The sequence below is a fragment of the Gopherus flavomarginatus genome, chromosome 3 (assembly GCF_025201925.1).
Source record: "Gopherus flavomarginatus isolate rGopFla2 chromosome 3, rGopFla2.mat.asm, whole genome shotgun sequence".
Classification (NCBI taxonomy): Eukaryota; Metazoa; Chordata; order Testudines; family Testudinidae; genus Gopherus; species Gopherus flavomarginatus.
This window is the reverse complement of record NC_066619.1, coordinates 279,663,164-279,683,778: the sequence shown is the minus strand read 5'-3', so window position 1 is coordinate 279,683,778 and position 20,615 is coordinate 279,663,164. Positions and strand designations below refer to the sequence as shown.

The following is a 20,615-nucleotide window of genomic DNA, read 5'->3' as shown; positions in this document are numbered from 1 at the left end:
TAATCAAACTCAAGCTACTGGGCTCAATACAGGAGTCACAAGAGGAAATTACTTGTTTGGTGTTATACAGGAGATAAACCTTGATAATGGTCATTTCTGACCTTAAAATCTATAAATCTAGGTGACTTGTATAAAATCACACAGTGAGCCAGATGTGAACTGATCTCCTGAAGAACTCAGGAGTCTTGATTTCCAGTCCTTTGCCCCAACTACTAGATAATATATCTTTGTACGTATTGTAATGAACTGGCATGTGTGCACGCGCATGCACACATACACGTCTACAAATGCAACCCCCCTACATACACACTATCTTCTACTGGATGGAATCAGAACTGCTCAACTTTGTGTCATAGCCTCTATATTCGTTTCAGCTAAAGGAGATTATCCTCTAGCTCAACTAGTAGGGTCCTCTGCTTTTGAAAAGGTGGTTCTGGGTCTAGTCTTGAGGAAGTTCTGAATGGCCCTGTTGTGTGCAATGTAGTGACAATGCTATAAAACCAAGATCTGGTATGATATGGTATTTTCAGAATGAAAATATGTGTATTTAAAGAAACAAATCAAAGAACAATGAGGCATTAATTCTCTGGCATAATCCATCAAGCTCAACTCGCCCTATATTCTGCAGTAATGAATCTTACAGTAGCACTTGGAATTCCAAACTACAGCCATCTGAAGATTAAAAAACAAAACACAGAAACCTAATTCTTTCAGGTTTCTAGGCACATATCTTATACAGACGCTGCTACAGGTGTACATATGAAAGAGAGAGAGAGACACAGAGTGTATAGCAAAATGAAAGGGTTGTTTGTTTTTTATATAACACCTCTAAATAATTTATTCTCTAACATTTACCATCTTGTACCACTCCTCTTGGAAGTTTAATGATCATGGAGGGAAAAAATACAGAACATTTTCACTCACTTTCAGTGAAAGCTCCTTTATCTTTCTTGCATTAGAGACATCACTAGCAATTTGTTAAGGGGGGTAAGTTTTGAAGTGTCGTTAAAGATATTGCTGTAACTTTCTTTACAAGTGTACCAGCAATTTCCCTCTTCCTGATACTAGATACTTACTTTTTTTTAAAGTAACTCCCAATGGCCATATGCCCTGACTTAAAAAATGGCAACTATATTTGCTCAAAGTCTTCACTTCCCTATAAACTCTTTATAATGTTTGCTCACAATGCTCCTTAGATATAAAGGAAAACTCCAGTGTAATTTCAAAGATGCTGTGTTCATAACAGGCCTGATCCTGCAGCAACCAGTCCTGATGAAGTCAGCCAATGAGCCTGATTTTAATCTCTGTTGTGGTTTCACAGTGTCATAACTTCACTGAAGTCAATGGAATTACTTAATGTATACATCATTGTAAGAGAAATCAAACCAGGTCCAATGGGAGTTCTTGCATAAGTAAATAATGCAGGTTCAGGCACCACAACTAGAGTATCTAGACACAAAGAAGAGTAAAATCAGAATGAAAATATGATGCCTGATCTGCAGCAGGTATGAACCAATGTAACTCACTGACTTCAATGGAGTTACAGTGACTTACACCAACAGGAGATCTGGTTCGTGGGATAAAATTCTGCTCTCAGGTACCCTAGTGCAACCTCACAGATGGCAAAAATTTAGGCTCAGGCAATAAAAATGTTTTGTTGTATCTAATGGGAACAAAAGTGTTTTCATGAGACTTAAACAAAACAAAAAAAGCCCAACTCAACAAATGTGTGTGTTTGTTTAAATATTCCCCCTGCATTACTGAAAACACCAACACCTTTCACTGGTCCCCGAGAACCAGAAAATGAAATTGACTGGTTTAGTTTAACTGTCCAAGCCAGTGAAGTGCAAAAAAAAAAAAAAAAAAAAAAAAAAAAACTAACTAACAGCAGCAGAGATGAAAAGTAAATCAATTTTTCAATTTTTTGTTTCAGCATTTGCAGGTGTGAGAGGGCACTGAATAATACACATGCTGTGCTGGAGGTAGGGGAATTGTGCAGAAAGTTTCCACAAGTGTACAACTAAGTTTTAAAATGAATTCACTTGGCCTGTATCCCTTTTGTTTTCACTTTCTGAGAATGTTCTAGCAAACATGTATTCCTGACAAGAACATTTGCAGAAACAGTATCTAATTAGTTATTTACACTGTGCATAGCATCATGAGAGTTGCAAATCTAACAAAGTTAATTGGAGCACCTTGTAATCTAATCTAGCTGAAACACTGAACAGAGCATTGCTAAAATATCTGCAGAAAGCTAATTTCAAAGTACAGAAAACCAAACTAAAAGGACCATTGGTCTGATCTGGTCTGGCAATTCCTATATTTCTGAATTAATTTGTAATTGCAAATATTCCAGTGGGAAACCCGAGTCTCTCGGCTAAGCTCAACCAATCACATGACAGAAACAGACCAAATGACCTATCATTATAATCAAAACAGCTGGAATTTTGATTATTTGCTAGCATATCTGCTCATGAACAAGAACTATTCACAGGAATTATTCGGCAAATAATTTTGAAAAATGAACACATTAGGGGAAATCCTGATTAACAACAGGCAATTCCCAAGCAGCAAAGAAAGGGGAAATTCTTCAAATAGCTCCCATAGATACAAAATTATTCACCCAGCTCTATGGGAGGTTCTAACTCCATATTTTTCAAAAGAGTTTACAACTCCCGATAAAAGTAATTTTCTCAAAAGAATTTAACAGCCACAGGTGCCAGATGGGGGCCAGATTTTCTACAGAGCCCAAACACATTAGGCAGAAAGCACTTTAAAAAATGTGATCAGAATGGTCACGTGGGGAGCTAGGCTGACCAGATAGCAAGTGTGAAAAATCAGGACAGGGGGGACTGGGGTAACAGGAGCCTATATAGAAAAAGCCCCAAATATTGGGACCGTCTCTATAAAATCAGGACATCTGGTCACCCTAGAAGCTGCTGGATGGCTGAGTACTTCTGAAAATGTGGACCTTACTTGGATGTCTAAATGGAAGCTGAGCTCATTTAGTCCAATAATAGGTGCTGAGTTCTTGAAAATCTGGCCCCCGAGGACTTTCAATATCCTGCTCTAAGAATGCATTCTGTTCTTTCACACATTATTAAAAAAATCCCAAAGTACAGTTGGTCACACTTAGCAGAGGAATACACACTATACTGACATCACATGGCAATGACATGTGAACTTCTCACCTCTTCTCTCTGGATCAGAATCACCTGCATAAAAAAAACCAAAAAAACAGGAATATATTAGCCACAGAGAAATACAAATTGTAACAAGAACTGGGGGGAGGGTAGAAATTGAGACAGAACAATATTGTGACACAATTAACCCTGGTGATTTTAGTGCCAGCCTCACAAAGTTTGGTTCTTCTTTAAATGCCCTATCTCCCAGAGTGCTGTGATTACATGAGAACCTCAGCTTTCATTTCAAGAAAAAAGTACATTTCTAGCTATTCCAGTTGTGCAGAAAAATTTGAAAATGCAATTTGAGTGATCCCTAATGTCTCAGAAACCAAATAAAATAACTGCAACTTTTTTTTTCTTCAAATCTCATTATATTTAAAGTGATCTTATGTTTTTGAGACCTGATTCATGATTTTTGAGCACCTGGGGGTTGGTATTGCTAGAAACATATCACTCACCAGATTCAGGAAGGATGGGCAGATAAAGGTTTCAGTGGCTATTGAAATGGACTATAAAAATAAACTGAGAAGTAATCAAGATTATTTTGTATAAAAATATAATAGTGGCAAATAGAACAGGAGTAAAACTAGGACACAAGACTGAGGAAATTATTAAGGTAAAGAAATCACTTGTTTGTAAACAGTGCAAGTATGACAAATATTTTCAAATGGAATTCAAGCCTTTTATTACATTCTAATGAATGCTGACTTGTAGCACCGAGAACCCTGTTCACTTCTATTGCCACTTAACCTCACACTGGTGTCTCAGCTTCTCAGCACATTATGATCTTATGGCCCCTTAAAAGAGGGAGTCCTGAACTTGTCCTATTAGCTTTGCCTAGTGGAAGATGAAGCAAAAAGCGCTGCCAGACAGGAAGATGAATCCAGAGACCAGTCAGGCTGAGCAGACTCTGAACTGGGGGCTGCTGCTATGTAAAATCTGAGGTCGGTTTGAACAACCAAGGCTCAGTGAGAAAGACAACAGCCCCCTAAGAATGTGACTGCACATAGCTACCCAGGGCATAATTCTACACCACTGCAGCAGAGAACAGCGGCCATGCGCATGCATGCTTCTAAGGACTATGGGTCAGATCCTCAGCTGGTGTAAATCAGAACAGTTCCATTGCCTTTAATGGGGTGATGCCAATTTTTATCAGCTGAGGACCTGATCCAATAAAGAAGCTGGGTCCAAGAATTCCAGGAACGGTTACTCTTCAAGACACATGCTTGTAAGACAAAGCACTGTGGGGAACAGCTATGGACTGGCAGGGAGCGGATCAGATGTGACCTAATAAGTCGGTCTCACCCTCTAACTTCTGTGATCCTTGTTTGTTTTTCTTACTTGTAGTATCTCCTGATAAGTCAGTAGCAGTGTAAAACAACTGTCTTCCTTAAAACAGTGTGACATGCACATGGTATGTAGGGAGAGAAAAAGGAGGGGAGAGGATGAACAGGTACTGCTTCCAAAACATAAAAGAACCAAATAATTCATTGAACGCAAAGTGAGATTTAAAGCGCATTTCTCCCAGGAGTTCCCAGCTTTTACAAAGCCAACTTCTTTTGAACATTAATGCTAGGGAAAAAATCCACCCCCATCTCCTTCCACGGACCCACTTCCCTCCTGGGAATGGCAAGGCAGAGACATGGGACAAGTGATGAAGCTTAGTAAGAAAAGGTAGAACCAACCATGTAGAAACAAGGCTCACACTTTACCACATGAATCCATTTACAAATAGTTTACAAAGAGTTGATAAACTACTAGATGTTTTAATAAACTGTTAATTGATTGTTATTGAGTCCATTAGTTTGCTTATAACCATGGCTTATGAATCTCCATAAACACTTTTCAGTGTGGTGCTTATAACAATTGATGGCATATGCTACTTGTGTCTGTAACATGCATATCACATTTCTCAATAATGTATTAACCCTTTATAAAATATATATATATATATATTAATGGTATCTTAATACGAAGAATGATCGAACCAAGGGCTCAGTTAAAACCAGATAGACTTAGAGCGAGAGTGTCTAATGGTAAGTGCTTACCTGGGCCTTCTGATGGCTCACCTAGAGAAAGCAAAACAAACCATAATGAGTGTCAGTGACTGAACCATTACTCCTTTCACCAGGCATTGTTATTCCAATCCCCAGCACTTCTATAGCCCCTTCCATCTGTGGATCACAAAGTGCTTGAAACCCTCCTGTGTGGCAGAGTAGTTTTCCCCATTTCATATAATCATAGATTTTAAGACCAGAAAGGACCACTATGACGATCTAGTCACACCCACAGCATAACACGACAGAGAATCTCCCCCAAAAGGAAGTATTCTCCTCATTATACAGATGGGAAATTGACACACAGATTGATTCAATGACTGTCCCTAGATTACACAGCAGGTCAGTGGTAGAGCTAGGAACAGAATTCAAGTCTCTTGCCCCCCAGGCCAGTGCCTTAGCCACCCAACCACAGTCTCTCAGGTTACACACAGAATCTGGGGCACAGAAATCAAGGGCCACATTTGTAAAAGTGGCCTTTACTGTAAGCTCTTTGCAGCAGGGACTGCCATTGTGTTATGTGCTTGTTCAATAAATACTGTTAGGGGGCCCTGATCCCTTTCCTGGGCAATTCCTTCTTGGATCCCATTCAGAACTGTGACCTAGATCATCAGCTCTTTGGGGCAGGGACTGTGTTTTTCATATGTGTTTGAATGTTGCCCAGCATGAGGAGTCCCTGCTCCCTGACTGAGGTCCTTAGGTGCCATCAAAATACAAATACACAGTGATAATATCTCCCTTTAGACCACTGAAGAACTTCAGCTGAGCAGGATCCCATTGAGTTTTCTTCTTGCTTATGTGTTCTTTTAAAAAATGACTTTGCAACCCTTGGGACTGGGTATCACCAGAACCTTTTTACAGATGAGGAAAGAGACAGTGGTGATGTGACTGGCCCAAAACCCGTGGCAGAAATCGGAAGAGAAATCAGGACTCCTGGCATCCCAATCCTGTGCCTTAGCCACATACCACTGTTCTTCTCTGGGGACAGCCTGAGTTTTGTTTCCCTATCAGATCATCAGCTGGTGCAAGTCAACTTTGCTCCACTCATTTCAGGGGAGAGGGACCAGTCTACACCAGCTGGGGAGCTGGCCCTAAAAAGTTTACTTCTCCTTTCCAAATGTTCTCAGGAAACAGAAGAAAAGAGAATAAAGCCAAGTATTAAAGGGGCGAGGGGCCTGGACCACAGGGATGAAGAGGAGGGAATGAAAAGTGTCCTTGCCATACCTGAAGTGACAATGGTTTCTGGAGAAGTTACTGCCATAGTGATGTTCCCCACTGTGGTCCCTGTCTTTACATCTTCTGAAGCTGTTTGTGCAGCAGAAGACATCGTGCTGGGTGGACTGGAGGTGGACCTAGGTGCAGACACAGCTGTCCTCATGGTGTGGGTTTCATTGCCCAGCGAACTGACAGTGGTGTTCAGAGGGAGCTTTGGGGCTTGCGTGGTAGTAGGCACCATGGTAGGTACGGTCGCTGGGGAGCTAGCGTTCAGATTGTCTGGACTAGTGCCCTTTCTGCCATCTGGCTCTGATGTAGGGGCTTTCACGGAATGCATGGCAGAGGTGTGCTCTGTGGACGGTGGCACTGGAAGTAAAGCACAAGATAATCTCCAATGCACTTTTATTCCTTCCCCTCCCCAGCACTGGGGCAGCTGAACCTGGGAACACCAAATGGGACCAATTCTCCTCTGGCTTTACTTCAGTATAACTCCATTGACTTCAGTCAAATAATACTGGTGTAAAAGGAGAATTAGACCCTGCATCTGAACTGCAGGAGTTCAGTGATTGGTAGGTGTCTGATCCAGCTCCCGTTGAAATCCCTGGGAGTCTTTCCAGTGGTTTCAATGGGAGCTGGGTCTGGCTCTAGGCAACCAGGGATGTGTGACAATCTCAATCTTTCCCATTCATTCTCAGCCACAGATTATTTAAGAGGCAGGTTTTCAGTATTAAATGCAGCTTTCATTTGACCTCAGCTTTCATTTGACACAGCAAATGTTTGCACTGAGTTAACATAGTCCAAATATAGTTTCACTTGGCACTGGGGGAGGGTCTGAATGGAGAAAAAGATGACTTCCCACTATATTCTCTGTCATGGCAGTAAGATCAGCAGGGCAATATTCCCAACAGGAAGGCACAAAGGCCACCAAAGTCCATCATCCACAATTGCAGAATTTTGGTCAGGTGGGATGTGCCCACCAAAAAATGCTTCATAGTAAGGCAAAAAATGGCTTGGAGAGTTCCAGCCAGCACACTGGGGGGTAAAACTTCCCTCCTGCCCCATCAGGCAATCAGGATTGTCCACCTGAATGGAATCAATGAACTAAGGATTATAAAAAATTTGCATAAACCCTGCTGATACAGTATCTGTGTATGCCTGAAGCACCTATTACCTTGCATGCATTGGCAGTGATAGATGCATCCAGTGCACACACATGGACTCAATCTCAGTGTCTCTAAACACATACTAGATTTAGGGTCTGGAAAGGAAGAATTCTCAGTGGGACCATTGGTAAGACTGGTTAATCAGCTCAGCAACCGATGGCACACAAGCCGATTTTTAATGGCACGCTGCTCCTGCTGGGGTCCCACTCAGCCTGCTGCCAAGCCCTGTCAGTGGGCTGAGCCGGACCCCGGCAGGCAGCAGTGTGCCATTAAAAATGCTGCCCAACTCAGCCCGCTTTTCTCCACCCCCTGCTCTCTCTGGCGGGGACAGGGGGCAGAAACAAGCTTGGTCCTGCCGGCTGCTGCTGTACGGCAGGCTCCACTGGCAGCCAAGCTTCCCCCTCCCCCGCCCCTTCCCCCAGCGTGCTGCGTGGAGCCCTGCCTCCTCTCCCTCCCTGCCACCGATGGCCCTTGTGAGGGAGGGGAGAAGAGCAGCCCCAGCACCCTCACTGCTCAGACTGGTAAGGAGGCAGGAGCAGGGCGTATCCCCCCAGCCCCCTGCTGTGAGCCGCTCAGGGCAGGGGTCTGGGAGCACCCCCCGATCTCAGCCCATCCCCCACAGCCCTCTGCGCTGACCCCTGCACCCGCCCACCACAACCCCATCCTTGATTCCTGCACCCTCCACACATACCCAGCCCCCTCACATCCCATGCTCTGTCTGTATGTCCCTCAAATGCCCCCAGCCCTCTGCCGACCCCTGCACCCAAGCTCCATGCATCCCTCTCATGACCTCATCCCTACATAAGAACATAAGAATGGCTGTACCGGGTCAGACCAAAGGTCCATCTAGCCCAGTATCTGTCTACCGACAGTGGCCAATGCCAGGTGCCCCAGAGGGAGTGAAGCTAACAGGCAATGATCAAGTGATCTCTCTCCTGCCATCCATCTCCATCCTCTGATGAACAGAGGCTAGGGACACCATTCTTTACCTTTCCTGGCTAATAGCCATTTATGGACTTAGCCACCATGAATTTATCCAGTTCCCTTTTAAATATTGTTATAGTTCCAGCCTTCACAACCTCCTCAGGTAAGGAGTTCCACAAGTTGACTGTGCGCTGTGTGAAGAAGAACTTCCTTTTATTTGTTTTAAACCTGCTACCTATTAATTTCATTTGGTGACCTCTAGTTCTTGTATTATGGGAATAAGTAAATAATTTTTCCTTATCCACTTTCTCCACATCACTCATGATTTTATATACCTCTATCATATCCCCCCTTAGTCTCCTCTTTTCCAAGCTGAAGAGGCCTAGCCTCTTTAATCTTTCCTCATATGGGACCCTCTCCAAACCCCTAATCATTTTTGTTGTCCTTTTCTGAACCTTTTCTAGTGCTAGAATATCTTTTTTGAGGTGAGGAGACCACATCTGTACACAGTATTTGAGATGTGGGTGTACTATGGATTTATATAAGGGCAATAATATATTCTCAGTCTTATTCTCTATCCCCTTTTCAATGATTCCTAACATCCAGTTTGCTTTTTTGACCGCCTCTGCGTGGACATCTTCAGAGAACTATCCACGATGATGCCAAGATCTTTTTCCTGACTCGTTGTAGCTAGATTAGCCCTCATCATATTGTATGTATAGTTGGGGTTATTTTTTCCCATGTGCATTACTTTACATTTATCCACATTAAATTTCATTTGCCATTTTGTTGCCCAATCACTTAGTTTTGTGAGATCTTTTTGAAGTTCTTCACAATCTGCTTTGGTCTTAACTATCTTGAGTAGTTTAGAATCATCTGCAAACTTCGTCACCTCACTGTTTACCCCTTTCTCCAGATCATTTATGAATACATTGAATAGAATTGGTCCTAGGACTGATCCTTGGGTAACACCAATAGTTACCCCTCTCCATTCTGAGAATTTACCATTAATTCCTACCCTTTATTCCCTGTCTTTTAACCAGTTCTCAATTCATGAAAGAACCTTCCCTTTTATCCCATGACAACTTAATTTACGTAAGAGCCTTTGGTGAGGGTCCTTGTCAAAGACTTTCTGGAAATCTAAGTACACTATGTCCACTGGATCCCCCTTGTCCACATGTTTGTTGACCCCTTCAAAGAACTCTAATAGATTAGTAAGACACTATTTCCCTTTACAGAAACCATGTTGACTCTTGCACCCCCTCACACGCCCCCACCTTGATGCCTGCACTCCCCACACCCCATGCCCTGACTCTTGCACCCCCTACCCTGAGCACCAAATGGGAGCTCCTGCACACCCCCCATTCCCACCTGCATCCCTTGCACCAAATGGGAGCTGCCCACGTAAGTGCCCCCACACCCAAACCTCCTGCCCCAACCCTGAGCCCCCTCCCTCATTCTAGCACCTGGCCAGACCCTTCACCCCCAGCCCTGTGCTCGGTCTACTCCCACCCTCAGCTCAGTGCAGAGAGAGAGAGAGAGAAAGAGAATGGGCCAGAACCAGACAGAAGGTAGGTACCCACTGTATGTGGGCAGGGACGGAACCCCAGGCTGGCAGCAGGCTGAGCAGCTCAGCCCCCTGCTGTTCTGGGGTGCTGGCCCCGCTCAGTCAGCCACTGGTCTGGGGTGCTGGCTGCCGGCCCCTTGCCAGCTGGGATCCCAGCTGCCGGCCCCGCTCAGCCCGCTGCCAACCTGGGGTTCTGGCCATAGGCCCCACTCAGTCCGCTGCTGGCCTAGGTGAACGGAACCCCACACAGGGAGCGGGCTGAGCAGGCCTGCGGCTTAAGATCAGCATTTTAATTTAATTTTAAATTAAGCTTCTTAAACATTTTGAAAACCTTGTTTACTTTACCTACAACAGTAGTTTAGTTATATTATATATAGACTTATAGAGAGAAACCTAAAAAACGTTTAAATGTATTACTGGCACGTGAAACCTTAAATTAAAGTGAATAAATGAAGACTCGGCACACCACTTCTGAAAGGCTGCCAATCCCTGATATTAGGGCTTGCTTAGCCTTGGGGAATTTGCATAGTCGAACTTCACTGATACACTACATTGGTGCAAATCCTCAATATAAACACATGGCACTGGTGCACAATGGGGCCTGCACCAATATATCTTATCTCAGTAGGTCACTGGGTACGTCACAGTAATGGAAGCCCCATCTTGCATCCCATGTACACTTGAGATTTACACTACTGTAGCTACATCAGTGCAAAAAAACAAATCCCACAGTATGGAGATGGCTTGGGATACTGCAATAAGGGCAATACAAGAGCAGATGTTTTAGACATATTATCCCCTGCCTTTGCTACCTTAACTATGAGCATGACTAATTAAAAAAACACACAAAAACATAATAAGTGAGTATTTTTGATGTTTGCAGGCCCAGCATTATCTTCTACCATCTGCAACTCCTGCCAGAGACTTCTTCCTGGCAGGTAATTAAGGGGATGAGGGCAGTAAGTCACTAAGGATTTGAGGATCTCCTCATTCAATCCCGACTACTGTTTACAACCAGGAGAGGAAGCAATGAACATGTCTCACCTGAGGTAACGATGTGCCCACCTAGACATGTCAGGCCACTTCCAAGCAAAAGGACAAAAAACCACGAATCCATGTTGACCTGGGGAAAAAAGTGAACATGCTGTGTTAGAAATCCTGTGGCACTTCCCCATATCAGCTCAATCATAGGTTGCATTACGAACCGCTACTCACTCCCACATCCAGCAGGATTGAAGACTGAGATGGAAACGTCCTACTACTAAGGTCAGTTAGTCCATCTCTCTGCTCCATCACATGCAGGGAACATGTGTAGGATTGCACTCTACAGAATAGTCTCCATGGCTTTGTCCAATACAGTTACTGATAAAACTTTGCTCTTATATAAAGCTTTTCCCTAGTAGATCTTAAACAGCTTGACAAAAGGAAATATCATTACCCCTATTTTACTGGTGGGGAAACTGAGGAACAGAGCGGTGTCTAAGGTCACCCTGCTGGCTAGCGAAGGAACAGAACCCAAGTCTCTTGAATCCCAGTCCAGTGCAATGTCCACTAAAGTACACTGCTCCTCACTGAGGCCTCTGAACTAGAGACTAGTAAATTCAGTAATTGCATTTTAATCTGCTTGGGTTTTGGACCTGATGTTTGATATTAGTACAAATTAATCTAAAAGCCCAATTCAGTTGGCTCACAGAAGCCAGAGATGGAGAGGACCTACTAGATCCTATTTAGTTCATCAGTTTCCATTGCAGGGTAATTCCCTGTAGTACATGCTTTTGGCATTTGTCCAGTTTAATTTTCAATGTCTCCTGGGACAAAGTTTCTTTCCATCGCTTTCCTTAACTGACAGACCATTCTACTGATTAAGCCATCTCATTGCCAGAGAAGGTTTAACTCTTGATGTTCAGCCTATTTTTTCCCTTCTCCTATGACATCTGTTCTCAATGTATTTATTTTGCTCTGTTTCAATCTGGGCCCATCCCAAGCTCTGGGCACCCAGACAACACTGAAATCATAAACACGCTAGAAACAATGTCCAAAATACAAGGTCCTCCCAGCCCCACTCAAACTGGGACTCAAATTTGCAGGATGACCTAAAGGTCAACAAACCCAGAATCTGCTAGACCAATGTGGGGATTTAGTTCTAGAGACAAGGACCCTTCATTGAAGTCACTCTGCTGCCAGCCCCTCTTGATTAAATTGCGGATTGCTAGCTTGAGCACACCAAGTGATCTGAACTACTCTGGTATCACACAGGGAAGATTACATCTCTGTGACCTGGTCTGCCCTAGTGAGAGCAAATCACTTAGAACACACTGCATCCATACACAAGACTGTGCCCCAAATGGCTTCATAACCAGTTGGAACAGCTAGCATTTCAGTAAGTTTAATAACTGGTTAAAGCTTAGCCAGTTCAGTCTGAAACAGTTTAGTGCCAGCGTGAACAGAGGCAAGCTGAAATGATTCAACTGGTGGTCTTGCAACATCTCCCAGAATGCACTGCTTCTGGAAGCCAAGCCAGGAATTGTGGGATAGCTACCCAGAAAACATTACATCTGAAAGGGTTTAGGTCAGGGCTAATATGGATGCATTCAACTGGTTCAGGCATGGATAATGCATATACATTGAACAGCTAGTGCTGAAACTGGGTTAGTACAACTGGTTTAATTCTCTATTGTAGGCAAGACCTCAAAAATTCTGAAGCTAAACCTCTTAAGGCTTTTAGGGTTACAACCAACTCTTTTACATGTGACTGTAAACCAGTGCAGATCCTGGAGCACAGGTATAAAGCAAGAAGCATCATATGCTCAATACGACCGTTCTAGTTATAGCTTCTCCCTTGAAGCATCTAGAAGAATATAGAAGTATTCAGATTCCCCAGGCTTACACCAAGACTATGCTAAACTATAGGATTTTAATGCAAAAAACACACAGAAAAGCAATTTCATTCCAGAGCAGAGATGGTCCTAAGCCACACTGTTTGTATACAGATCCTAACTTTCCCAAACTTCTGGGGGCTGGAGTGAGGCTTTTGTCTCAGGCTTCTCTTTACTTCAAAGGTTCGTGAATGTGAGCAAACATCACCATAAACCATGCAAGCTTCCATTCTGCAAGGAAACCAAAAGCAGGAAAACCCCACCTGGTGTCAGGTTGCATCACAAAGACTTTTTTCACTACTGCCATCTCGCACAGACATTTACTTTTCTCAGCATGAATTACTAGTCTGTGACTGATCACAAGTAATGAAGACAGAGCGGAAGGAACATAGAATCATAGAAATGCAGGGCTGGAAGGCACCTCAAGAAGTCATCTAGTCTAGCTCTCTGCGCTCAGGCCACTGGACAAGCGTTTGTCCAACCTGTTCTTAAAAAGCCTCCAATGATGGGAATTCCACAACCTCCCTTGGAAACCTATTCCAGTATTTAACTAGCCTCATAGTTAGAAAGTTTTTCCTAATATCTAACCTCAATCTCCCTTGCTGTAGAGCAGTGCTTCTCAAACTATCTGATGTGACGGATTGGCAGTTTTTTTCTCCCCAATGTGCCAGGGACCGATACCATATTTATGCCATAGTATCATCGTTTTTACATAGGCATGTATCATATCAGATCAGAAAAACTACCATTCTTCACTATATTAATTGGAATGGGAGTGTGGCGCACATGCAGAGATGTTCCCATTTAAATACACTGAAGACTGACAGAAAGGCTGTGCATCTGGGTGGACAGTATAGAATGACTAGACCCAAGAAAATATTATTTGAACATTTGTAGTAATATTATTTATATCAGAAACAATATAATGAATAAAATAAAAATCAGCAGACTTTATTTTGTTTATTTACCAATATTGTAATATGTGCTTCTGAAAATATAATATTTAATATTGTCAACTTTTATCGACTGATAATTATTCTTGGTGGAATTCTGGTGTGATTTTTAAATTATACTATTATTTCTCTCTTTCTTTCCTGGAAACTTGCCACGGACCAGCAGCCAATGGCTCGCGGACCAGCACCGGTCCACGGACCACCACTTTGAGTAGCACTGCTGTAGAGGAAGCCCATTATTTCTTGTCCTACCTTCAGTGGATATGGACAACATTTCATCACAGCCCTCTTTAGAACAATCCTTAACATATCTGAAGACTTATCAGGTTGCCCTTCAGTCTCTTCTTTTTTCAAGACTAAACAGGCCCAGTTTTTAACCTTTCCTGATAGGTCAGGTTTTCTAAACTTGTTATCATTTTTGTTGTTCTCCTTTGGATTCTCTCTAATTTGTTCACATATTTCCTGAAGTGTGGCACCCAGAACTGGACAGAGTACATCCACTGAGGCCTCACCAGTGCTGGTTAGAGTGTGACAATTACCTCTCAACTCTCACATACACTGCAAGATGATATTCACTTTTTTTGCAACTGTACTACAGTGTTGACTCCGATTCAATTTGTGATCCACTATAATCTCCTCCCCCTAATCCTTCTAAGTAGTTCTTTTGTCTAGCCAGTTATTCACATTTTGTAGTTAGGCATTTGATTTTTCCTCCCTAAGTACAGTGGAGTTGCATCACAGGCGCATTTAACTTACGAGATTTTAACTATATGCACTCGGCAAAACAACAACAAAAAAAGAGAAAAACAATAATTTAAATACTGTACCTGTAGTGTGGGCAATTCCACCTGCCATTCCACTCAATGAGCGTTTGCCTATACACAATTTTAGCCTTACGTGCTGACTTCAGAATCTAACCCTTGTGTAAGATGCGACTCCCTTGTACTTTGCCCTTATCTTTATTGAATTTCATCTTGTTGAATTCAGACCAATTAGCCAATTTGTCACAGTCATTTTGAATTCTAATCCTACGCTTCAAAGTGCTTGAAATCCCTCCACCGCTTTGTTTTATCTCTAAATCTTATAAGCATAATCTCCACTCTGTTATCCAAGTGATTAATGAAAATATTTAATAGTACCAGACTCAGAACCAACCCTCACTACTAGACATGTCCTCCTAGTCTGACAACAAACTATGATAATTACTTTGAGTACGGTCTTTGAACAAGTTGTGCATCCACCCTATATTAATTTAATCTAGACCATATTTCCCTAATTTGTTTATGAGAATGTCACGTGGGACTGTGTCAAAAGCCTTACTAAAATCAAGATATCATGTCTACTGCTTCTCCCCATCCACTAGGCCGGTAACCCTGTTCAAGAATTAAGGTAGGCTGGTTTGACATGGCTTGTTGACGACAAATCCATGTTGTGAAATTAGCCTCAACTTCACACCTCCACCCATACACTAGTGTGCCCCTCCAGAGGAGGGCAAATTCAACATAGGTTTGGCCACAAAGGCAGACCCCACATGCCATAATGATTCAGCTGCTGGAAAATGAATTCTCCAACACTTGTGAAGAAGTGCATGATTAAAGATCAGGGGCAGCCAAAAGGAACCCAGCAGGGCAACCTGCGAGCTCTGGAGTTTTCACAGATTGCAAGGTATGTGGTTCCTCCACCACACAATCTGATGAGATGCTTATTTCAGGCAAATAAGACAGGGAAGTCTCTTTCCTCTCCCCCACCTTTCATTTTTAAAACATATTTGGCATTTACTCGCATATGCCAACAGTGGATTTAGAGTAACATTTTGTACAAAGATGAACAGATGAATCACTGTATCTGGGAGGCTTCCTATTCACACGGAAACACCACTTAGTACTCACATGGCATTTCTGCTCTTTAAGTCTCTCTATGCAACGCATATCTCACTGATCAAAGGAAAATGCGTATATTGCACCTCTCATCACCACTTCTTATATCAACAGAAAGGAATTTTGGACTGTTCCCATTTTTCATCAAATTGGATGCATTCTTGTTGCACGCCTAACACACTGAATGAAGGAACAATGGCATTATTTGCCCAACGTCACTTGGTAAGTCAGTGACAAAGCAGAAATAGAACCTATGGGTTCAGATTCTCAGTCCCTTGCTGCTAACAGCTCAGATATGTGGGTGAATGTATAAAACTAGGTATGTATCTTAGGGTTTTATAGTCCTGCCTACCGATAGCATCTAAGCATCTTCCAAGAAAAATCAATAGCAGTAGCGAAGTTCCTAAAGAACTACATGGAGCCCCTGGCTCTTCTACCTGCCCTAAAAAATCCTCAGTTGGAGTTTGAATGAAGTCTGGTTGCAAACAATTACCACCTCATTTGACAATATGCTATCAGATATAATATTAACGACCACCACTTATATAGGGGTTTTAATCCATAAATCTCAAAGGGCTTTACATATTATCCCCATCTTATAGATGGGGAAACTGAGGTACAGAGAGGTGAAATTTTGTCCGAAATCACAACGAATCAGGAATAGAACCCAGGAGTCCTGATTCCAAGTATAACATCCTGTCTACTGGATCAGGCTGCCTCCTCCTGTGGTAGAATGAGGTTCATAAGGCACTGGACTTTTTCTTTTTGATTCCTCACTAACTGAAGATAGGGATGAAATCAGACTGCACAATGACAGCAAAGAGAATGCTCTCCATACATAGCCATTATCACTGTATTGATGAGGGCTACAGGCACTTACATCAAAGACACATACCAATTCCTGGAATGGCCCTGTGGGCAATTGCTAGAAAGGCCATTAGAAGACGACAAAATGATGTAAGTCCTGCCTTGCCTGTACAGCTGAGTTAGCTAACACGGCTCAAACATGGTTTAGGATTACATCAATTGTAATGCAGCTGTCTGCTTTAACAGCTCCCTTGACACATGTTTAAAAAAAAAAGGTTGCTGAATCTCAAGCAGATTGTGCAGGGAGGAGAAGGTTCAGAAATGCTCAGATAGATCATTGAATAGAAGACTTAGTTGATGACATTAGCTGCTCCCATCACTTGCCAAAGCTATTTCATCACCTTAAAAAATGATCCACAGTGCAGAGCAACAAGGAGCACCCGATGTGGTATCAAGTATCAGAGGGGTAGCCATGTTAGTCTGGATCAGTAAAAGCAGCAAAGAGTCCTGTGGCAGCTTACAGACTAACAGACGTTTTGGAGCGTGAGCTTTCGTGGGTGAATACCCACTTCGTCAGATGCATCTGACGAAGTGGGTATTCACCCACGAAAGCTCACGCTCCAAAACGTCTGTTAGTCTATAAGCTGCCACAGGACTCTTTGCTGCTCCTATGTGGTATGAGACCTTTGCAAGTCAGTCTTGTCCCTGAGCGAATCTCTCCTGTCCCTTTATTTAAATAAGTCCTTTTCCCAAATGCAGCATAAATAAATGACAGTGCTGTGCTGAGTTCTTCACATAAAAGGCCTCATGCATCCTTCCCCAAAGCCAGAGCAATCTGAGCCTCTCCTCCCCCACTCCTTCTCCTCCTGCTGATTCGGAAACAGAGAGGAAATACTTGTAACGTTATCAACATAAACACAGCTCTTGGCTGGCTGCAACATCCTGTGTGCTTCACAGAAAAACACCCTGACGTCATGTCTCTGGATCCACCAGAGAAAAAGGACCCGACTGTAAGATGGCTTTCGCTAGACCTCCGCAATAGGTGTTAGCAAGACTGTGCAGGAGCAGGAGTGGGGGAGATGGGGAAAGCGACAGGAAAAACTGCACTAGCTGAAAATCATTTCCAAAGGTCAATGTTCTCAGTTTTGTAACACGGCTTAAAAAATTTATTCTGAAATATTTTCATATTTACATTAGACAACAGCCATGTGCATTTAAAGAGCCAGACTCATGAATGGAGAGTATGCAGGGAATACCAGATCCCCTATCGTGTTCTACAGAAAAGCTTACAATAGCACTACTGCAGTTTGAAGCTACAGGATACAGGGAGTGGTAGAGGGAAGTAGATACCATTAAGATGACTGACATCCCTCAAAAATATCTTTGTGAGGCACCACATGACTCAGATGAATGTAACAGGATACAGAGCTGCTCCGCCATAGGTCAGCAAATGAAATCCAGCCCAGGGACACTCATTTCCTACTATCTCCTATACATAACTCACACTGAGCTCCACAGCAAATATCCTTATCCTACAGGGGGAGAACAGAGCCCCTGTAAGTAGCAGTGATCACAGATTGCTACCATCAGACACTTGTTCATTAGCATGGCACACCTGTCCATGCCATTATGGGAGGCAGCACACTGGCCTGAGAATTAGGAGATCTGGGTTCTACTCCCAGCTTGGCCTATCCTCCTAACCTACTGTGTGACTTTGTGTGAGTCACTGTTTCTCCTCCCACCCTTTGTCTGACTTGCCTATTTAGATTGCAAGCTCTGTGGGGCAGGGAATTATGAAGTTTGTACAGTGCCTAGCACAATGGGACCCACATCTCAATCGGCTTTCATAGGTGGTGCAATAATATACACTGTTGGCACTGAGTGGAGAGGCTGCAGGAAAGAATGCCTGCAGAGAAACCTGCCCCTTCAGCCCTAGAAGCAGGTAATCTGGGGGAGAGAAGAGATGTAATACTAAGCCCACGTCCAGACTAACCCGCAGCATCGGCGGGTTAAAATTGATTGCTCGGGGATCGATATATCGCGTCTAGTCTGGACGCGATGTATCGATCCCCGAGCATGCTTACATCGATTCCGGAACTCCATCAACCCGAACGGAGTTCCGGAATCGACATGGAGAGCCGCGGACATCGATGCCGCGCCGTCCAGACGGGTGAGTACCTCGATTTTAGAAATTCGACTTCAGCTACGTTATTCACGTAGCTGAAGTTGCGTATCTAAGATCGATTTTAATACCCTAGTCTGGACGTGGCCTTAGGGTGTTGTCAGAGTAAGCTTCTCCACACTATCAAGTTCTCTAGTACTAAACTGCCTGTAGAAAAAAGCCTCTAGAATCTCATTTAACCCAAGTAAACACAACTACTGCTACTAAGGACTTCAAACCTGATCATCCAGCTGCTGAGTCCCTCCAGCAAGTTGCTGGGGTGCCCTCAGCTCCCACTGACATCAACAGGAACTGTGGGTAGTCAAGTATTTTACAGGAGATGGTCAGCAGTTTGTAAGATGGGGCCTTGTATGAGGCAACTTTATTTCTCTGTCTCTTTTTGTTTCCTATTGGCACACTGAAAGCTCCAGAAGCCTTTGCACTTTGGATTTCACTATTATTTTTCATTGGAGAGGGATCTCTCCCTAAAAACACCAAAACAAAGTAGCAACCTCCTCACTGCCATAGAAGCAAAGAGTCTTTGCAATTTTTCATTTTTACTTTAAATCCTATGGTGCATTTTTTGGGTACATTCATACAGACTGATTAACTCCCCACGTGGGTCTCTGCAGCTTAAACTAGGCCTTTGATGTGTCACCAAACATCATCCCCCCTCCTCACCCTTTGCATTCCACAGTAAATAGAAAGGATGAGTAATTTCAACAATTACCGGCCCTTTCCTAAAGCTCACCTAATTTTATTTTTGCTTTTGTAGAAGTAGATCACTTCCATGCGAGTGACAGCAAATACAGCACATGCTACATGGAGAGGAAGGATGGGCTTGTGGTTAAGGCACCAGGTAGGAACCCAAGGAGATCTGGGTTCAATTTCTGGTTTTGCTACAAATTTCCTGAATGATCCTGGGCAAGTCACAATCTTTTTGTGCCTCTGTCCACTATTTGTACAACAGCACTTCCTTTCTCTTGCCAAATGATATTGTAAGCTTCTTTGACCCTATCTCATACTATGTGTACGTATGGCACTTAATACAATGGGACTCTATTTCGCCTGGATCTGTGAAAGCAACAGGAATTATTATTTACTTGTACTACGTTAAAGCATAGCACCCCAACTGAAGTCAGTATCCCATTGTGCTAGACACTGTACGGACACACAGTAAAGTCCATCCTTGCCCTGAATAGCTTACACTATAAATAGGCAAGATGGACAAAAGGCCCGGGGGCGGGGGGAGGCAAAAAGGGGCACAGAGACTAGTCCAAAGTCAGAGCAGATTAGCAGCAGAGCAGAGAGTTTAGAACCCAGGTCTCTCAAATCTTTATCCAGTGCCTTAACCACCGGTCACACTGCCTCCCAATGACAATGCTTCACAATAATAAATAAAAAATAATACATAAGCATTACACAGTATAAAACTCCAGCAGCCAAGGGCCATGCCCCAAATGCAGAAAATCATCATTAACGGACCACAATTAGGGAAGGAATGTTGCTCCATGACTAGACCTGGGAATAAGAATGTTCTTGTTCTCTCTCTAGCACTGCCACAGGAAGTGACAACAGCCTGTCTGTTACTCCAACTATAAAAGGGCACATCGACATTATTTGTGTATTCCCAAGATGCTGTGCAAGGTTTGATTAATTCATTAATGTTTGTAAGGGTCTTTATGGCCACAGAAGTAAGGTTCTGTATGTGTAATATACTCTATTTTGGGACCTTCAGAAGTATCCTTGCAGATAAATGCCAGTCTGCAGAGCCAGAGAAGCAGAGAATAGGGTCTGGGGGACACGGTTAACATCCCGCATTCCGTGGGA

At 43.1% G+C, this 20,615-nt stretch overlaps 2 protein-coding genes across 4 annotated transcripts in view; one reads left to right on the top strand and one right to left on the bottom strand.

Moving 5' to 3' along the window:
- PTPRA (protein tyrosine phosphatase receptor type A) overlaps positions 1-20,615 on the bottom strand; it is a 256,654-nt gene that overhangs the window by 48,968 nt on the left and 187,071 nt on the right. For all 3 annotated transcript variants that reach the window (XM_050943359.1, XM_050943357.1, XM_050943360.1), the window contains 4 exons: positions 11,156-11,234; positions 6,467-6,823; positions 5,234-5,254; positions 3,192-3,215 (listed from right to left, as the gene is read on the bottom strand). In XM_050943359.1, coding sequence (XP_050799316.1) covers positions 3,192-3,215; positions 5,234-5,254; positions 6,467-6,823; positions 11,156-11,228 — 475 coding nt within the window. In that variant the 5' untranslated portion in view covers positions 11,229-11,234. The remainder of the gene's footprint in view (positions 1-3,191; positions 3,216-5,233; positions 5,255-6,466; positions 6,824-11,155; positions 11,235-20,615) is intronic.
- LOC127046389 (leucine zipper putative tumor suppressor 3-like) overlaps positions 1-20,615 on the top strand; it is a 370,036-nt gene that overhangs the window by 324,146 nt on the left and 25,275 nt on the right. The gene's annotated exons all lie outside the window — the stretch shown is intronic.